The sequence below is a fragment of the Malaclemys terrapin genome, chromosome 1, assembly GCF_027887155.1.
Source record: "Malaclemys terrapin pileata isolate rMalTer1 chromosome 1, rMalTer1.hap1, whole genome shotgun sequence".
In the NCBI taxonomy this organism is placed as follows: domain Eukaryota; kingdom Metazoa; phylum Chordata; order Testudines; family Emydidae; genus Malaclemys; species Malaclemys terrapin.
In genome coordinates this window covers 347,981,248-347,987,527 of record NC_071505.1, presented here as the reverse complement: position 1 = coordinate 347,987,527, position 6,280 = coordinate 347,981,248, and the positions used below count along the sequence as shown (strand labels likewise).

At 45.4% G+C, this 6,280-nt stretch overlaps 1 protein-coding gene across 1 annotated transcript; it reads right to left on the bottom strand.

The window, feature by feature from the left end:
• Positions 1 to 4,027: 4,027 nt before the first annotated feature.
• Positions 4,028 to 4,963, bottom strand: LOC128832297 (olfactory receptor 51G2-like). The gene has a single exon (XM_054019565.1). The coding sequence runs from the start codon at positions 4,961 to 4,963 to the stop codon at positions 4,028 to 4,030; it is 936 nt and encodes a 311-aa protein (XP_053875540.1).
• Positions 4,964 to 6,280: the final 1,317 nt, after the last annotated feature.

Below are 6,280 nucleotides of genomic sequence, written 5' to 3'. Positions count from 1 at the left end.
CTAAATAGACTGAAGGAGCTCAATCTATCACCATAAGGCAGGTTTTCTAATCCTTTGATCATTCTCGTGGTTTTTCTCTGAACAGTCTTCAATTTATCAATAAAAAGAAGAACAGGAGTACTTGTGGCACCTTAGAGACTAACAAATACGAGTTTTTTCATGAGGTTGATGGATTTCCATTCCATACGGCTAAATGCAGTGCCTTGCATAATGACAAGTTTCAGAGTAACAGCCGTGTTACTCCTGTTCTTCTTTTTGCGGATACAGACTAACACGGCTGTTACTCTGAAACTTGCAATTTATCAATGTCTTTCTTGAACTGTAGACACACGGACTGGACACAGTATTCCAGGAGTGGTTGCACCAGTGCCAAATATAGAGGAAAATAACCTCTTCTTGTATTAAAGATTCCCTTGGTTGTTCATCCTGGACTGCACTAGCTTTTTCATTCTTAGTGTCTTACTAGGGTCATGTTCAGTTGATTAACCACTCTGATCCTCCAAGTCTTTTTCAGTATCACTGCTTCCAAGTTATGCAACCCCCATCTAATAAGGATGGCCAGCATCCCTAGTTCCTAGATGTACACCTTCACATTGAGTCGTATTAAAACACATATTGCTGTGGGACCGATGGATTAAGCTTGCTCTTGGCCTTTTTCTCCCCATTTGTTCTTGTGCCAATGCTGTCCTTTAGCTTCAGGAGCTTGTCTCCCTCCCTGCTGTTTCCTCCTCCCAATGTATTTATAGAGCAATCTGATCCCCATGCAGCCTGTATTGTCTTTTGCTGAACAGCCAAGTTCTTCCAGTCTCCTCCAAAAGCCAGACCCTCCCTTGCCCTGACCATCCTAGGAGCCCTTCTTTGCCTCTGTTCCAGTCTCAATTCTTCTTTATGGAATATGCATGACCAGAATTTTACATAGTTTGCCAGAGGAGCTCTCACCAGTGTCTGTTATAAGGATATTAATACTTCCCTATCTCACCTGACACATTCTAGGATCTCATTAGCTTTCTTCACTCCTGCATCACACTGATGGTTCACGTCAGCCTGGGACTGACTAATACATTTCCCCTCCTCGGTCGGTTCCAATTTACCCTTGGCTGTATAAACTGGCACATAGTGAGTCGAACTAGGGAAGATTGAGAACTGACTTGATAACAGTGTACAAGCACTTTTACAGGAATGAAATACCAAGTACTAACAGGTCCTTTAACTTAGCCAGGAAAGGTATAACAAGGACCAATGGCTGGAAACTGAAGCCTGAGAAATTAAATTTGGAAATGAGACACATATTTTTAATTGTTTCAGAGTAGCAGACGTGTTAGTCTGTATCCGCAAAAAGAACAGGAGTCTCTAAGGTGCCACAAGTACTCCTATTCCATTTTTAATTGTGTTGGTGATTAACCAGGGCAACAAACTCTCAAAGGACGTTGTGGATTCTCCTGATATCTCCAAACCCATATTAGATGCTTTCCTAAATGATACGCTTTAGAGGAACAGAAGAGATGCTTTAGTCAAATACAAGTCATTGGGCTCAATATGGGGGTAAACTGGGAGAAATTCTCCAGGCGGTCAGACTTGATAATCTTCTGGTCCCTTCTTTCCCTAAATTCTATTAATCTATAGTTTATTGTCTTGAGGGAATTTCTATTTTGGATGCAACTGGAAAAAGTTGCTACTCTGAATGCTTATAATCACTCATCAAGAATATACGCTGGCCTAGGAGACTCAAGATTGTCACAGTGAGACTGGGATATATGGACTCTTTCCCCTGTAAACCAGATCCTTTCCCATCATGAGAGGAATCTCACAATTTAATCGTGACAGGTGTGGAGAAAGTACATAGGGAAGTGATATTTACTCCTTCTCATAACACAAGAACTAGGGGTCACCAAATGAAACTAATAGGCAGCAGGTTTAAAACAACAAAAGGAAGTATCTCTTCACACAACGCACAGCCACCCTGTGAAACTCTTTGACAGAGGATTGAGTGAAGGCCAAGATTATAACAGGGATCAAAAAAGAACTAGATAAATTAGTGCAGGAGAGGTCCTTCGATGCCTGTTAGCCAGGATGGGCAGGGATTGTATATCTGGCTTACGTTTCCCAGTAGTTGGGAATGGGCGACAAGGGATGGATCACTTGATGATTGCTTGTTCTGTTCATTCCCTCTGGGGCACATGGCATTAGCCACTATTGGAAGACAGGATACTGGGCTAGATGGAACATTTGTCTGACCCCGTACGGCTGTTCTTATATTCTGATGTTTTATATTATCCCGCTCTTCAAGCTGGGAACAACATCCCGTCAATGATAAAAGCTTATCACCAAGCAGCACTGATTGGACACTTGAGACTCTTACTTGTGACCAGAGCTATACAGTCACCCCTGGCCTCCTTAAAATGAGTGGGTTTATTAGGAAACAGACCTGGCCCAACTTACATTCTTTTGGGAAGCCAAGGAGCTCTTGGGACACATCCTAGTTTCCCTGTGTCTCTGAGAGCATCTTCCCATCTGTTTGCCCCTTTCTTGTGGAAGCAGCCTTTGCTGAAACCTGTGTGAGCCTGGGCCCAGTCACCATAGTGCTCATCTGTGTCTGTGTTACAGGGCCTAGGTGTGAAGCTCACCTTTGCCCTCAGACTGTTTTCTCCCAGCCAGACCGTCAAAGATGAGGCCCCCATGGCCGTTGATCCATAGTTTGGCAGTTAGACCCATTTAGCCTCATTGACTTACAATCACTGGTTCTGTGACTGTGCTGAAACTCCTGGCATCTCTGTGACACTCCAACATTACACTCAGAAATCCTCGCTGTCACCCCCACATCTGCCACAAATACCAAAGGACTGGAATCTCAGGGCTTCCCAGAAGCCAGCTGTCACAGGAGCCTGTGGTAAGAGGCTTTTTATTGACAAATGTCAGAGGTGTTGCTCTGTGGAACCCTGACACCACAATGATCTTTGGGTCTCGGAGTCTCTAATTGCATTGAATGTATTTATCTTCTCGCCACTGCTGTGGGGAAGAGCAAAGATATTATCCACCTGTGCAGAGACATCCAATGGTTTGTACACAGTCACACGCAGTCTGTGAATCCAACCCAGCTGTCTGGAGTTACAGAGCAGTGCCCAGACCAGAGGACCAGCTTTCCAGACACCTGAGCAGAGACAGGCCCAGTTGCATTCTCTGCTGGGCCAGCAGACCTCCTCCATGTGCTGCAGAGAGCAGGGATGGCAAGGAGCCAGTTACAGAGGTTTGATTCGCTGGCCTGTTCTCCCCCTGACTCAGCGGAGTTTAGAGCAGCCTGGGGGCTGGGCTGACATCCACCCATTGGTAACGGCTTCCAAGAGCACAGCCCACTCTGGCCAAATCCCTGCAGATGGGGGATACCCCAGAATAACCCCTTGTGGTCTGAGGTGGCCCTGCAGGAAGTCTGCCCTTCCCTCTAAGGTTCTTGCAATGACTTACACTCAGCCTCGGATACTTGAAACAAGAAACCACTTTGTGAGGTCACATTTATTCAGTCTTCTCCAAAACACAAGGTCTCCTACCCTCCAGCCCCAGCCTCCTCCTTTACTCAGGATCAGACCCACTGTCCTGATTGCTGTGGTCAGCATTGGTTCAGACCCTACTCCCCTTTATCCCCTGAAGCCCTGTACCCTGCCCCATATCTTCTCACTAAGCCCAGCCTCTCGCTCTTCCACTTTCCCTGAGGCTGTGCCTCCCAGCCCCAGACTCTCCACATTCCCTGACTTGTACATCCTGGGGGATAAAATGAGGAGGGTGCGGGACACCTTACTGTGGCTCTGGTTCCTGGGCAGCTCTTACCAAGGCCTGGCTCCGGCTTTCAGCCTGGAAAGGGGGCAGAGTCTCAGGTAAAGGGGAATAGTAGAGGTGTCATCTTCAGGGAAGAGATGGGGCAGAGGAAAGGGCCTCAGGGGAAGAGGTTCCAGGATGGAATATGTGGCCATGGCCATCGCTCGTGTTTTTCCTTTCCCATGTCACCAGTGCTAGAGCCAGGTGATGAACTGACCCTTCACTTGACAAATGCCCTGATTATCCTCTCACGAAGGTGTTTGCTTTTCACGCTGTACACGATTGGGTTCATCAGGGGCGGGACCAGCAGGTAGACGTAGCCCAAGATAATCTGAAGCAAGTGAGTAGAGCTATTTCCAAATCTGTGTATGAAAGCCAGGCCGATGTCTGATATGTAGAAGAGCACGACAGCGCACAGGTGGGAGACGCAGGTGTTCATTGCCCTCAGGCACTCCTCGTGGGATGCGATGCTCAGCACTGTTTTGAGGATCATCACATAAGAGAGAAATATAAGCAGCGAGTCCAACCCTACAGTGAAGAATGTAAGAAACAAGCCATAGATGCTGTTCACTGAGATGTCTGAACAAGCTGCCTTCATGACGTCCTGGTGCAGACAGTAGGAATGGGAGAGGACATTGGCTCGACAGTATCGGAACCGTTTCAGGAGAATGGGGAGTGGGAGTATTATAACCACTGGTCTTAGCACAGCCACCAGTCCCATCTGGGCTATTCTCGGTGGAGTTAAGATGGAGGCATATCTCAGTGGATTACAGATCGCGATGAAGCGGTCAAAGGCCATCAACAAGAGGACGGAGGATTCAGTTTTTGAAAGTGAGTGGATGAAGAATATCTGCCCAAAACAGGCATCGAGGCTGATTCTCCCAGAGTTAAACAAGTATACGCCCAGTATTGTAGGTATGGTGGCTATCGATAATCCAAGGTCCGTCACCGACAACATGGGAAGGAAAATGTACATGGGCTCATGGAGGCTTGGATCTGTTTTTATAATGAATAGAATGACTGAATTTCCTACTATTGAAATAACATAAATGAAGCAGAAGGGGACAGAGATCCAGATATGAACGTCTTCCAGCCCAGGTATCCCAGTGAGAAGGAACACTGCAGAGTTGAATTTGGTCTCATTGACAGCTGACATAATATACTGGGCAGGTCCAGGAACTTTTGAACTTTCCTTCCTGAAAGTAAAAAGAACAGAAGACTAGGTGATATTTAGGTAGACATCTTTCTGCAGAGAGTACAAATCTAGAGATTCCCAGGACCTCAAGGAAAATCCGCAAAAACATTGTCTTGGATTTATACCACAAATAGGAAGATAGGCATTGCCAGACTGGATCAGACCTACATTCTTTCTAGCCCAGTATCCAGTGGCCAGTTCGAGATGCTGCAAAGGAAGGTGGAGGAAGCCCTTAAATAGGGAACTAAGAGATACCCTGATCCCAGGGAAAGTTTCCTCTTGACACCCACTAATTAGACATATTTTGTCGTGTAAATCAGGAAGATGTAGAGCCCTTACAAGACTTTTTAAAAAAAATTGTCAGTACTGTAATTGGATTTCCTGATTACCCATTTAAACATTCCATCCCTCTTTGAATCCTGAGAAGCTCTTGGCCCCGTTGCCCATTGTATCATGATGTCAATAAACACATGGCAAGTGCATGGTGAAGATGGTCATGTATTTATCTGCCCTTCACTGAAGTTATGTATAAACATGTTTCTTTGCCTCATATATATACTTTTTATTTTCTCCACTCCTGAGACTTCAAATTATTCCACTGTCTCTTTCCAGCACGTGGAAAAATTCTTAGTGCCAGGTTCTTAATTAAATAACAGTGACTTCAGTTGGGTTGCTCGAGATTTACATGTGTAAATTTAGTCAGAACTGGGTTCTATTAACTTTCCCTTATCATATGCTCCCAGTGATACACTCTGACCACCAAGAATCCCTCCAATGGAAGCTGAAGTGCTTTGCCTGGCCAATGTTAACTGAATCCTGAGCATTCGATCTACCTCACAGGACCTGCCTCCTCTGCCCATGCAGGGAACTATAGATACTTGGCAAGTTACAAGCTAACACAGACAGTTACTTCAGCTGGGTGGGGGAGGGATTGGTGTCACAAATGGGTGAATATGCAAACACTACGTTTACACTAATATCCCCTTGTGTGTGCAAATTACTTCAGCCATGCTCATGTAAGAGGTGATGGGCGTAAATTACTTACAACTAGTATAACACTCCCCATTCCTACATCTCAGCTCTGTAACAATACTAAAACAAAGACCAGCGGTTCTCTTCTCTCATAACTTTTTGGAAAGACTGGCAATGGTATTTGTGAGGAATTGTGTGCATGACCCTGAATGTAAGTGTTAGATACAGATTCTGGTCAGTTACCAGGGGATACTATCATACAGCTGTTTGCTGCACAAAGAGTTATTAGCACAAACCATTGCAAAA

What these genes read in the sequence shown, in the direction of transcription:
- LOC128832297 (XM_054019565.1), bottom strand. Translation starts at nt 4,963, where the DNA reads ATGTCAGCTGTCAATGAGACCAAATTCAACTCTGCAGTGTTCCTTCTC.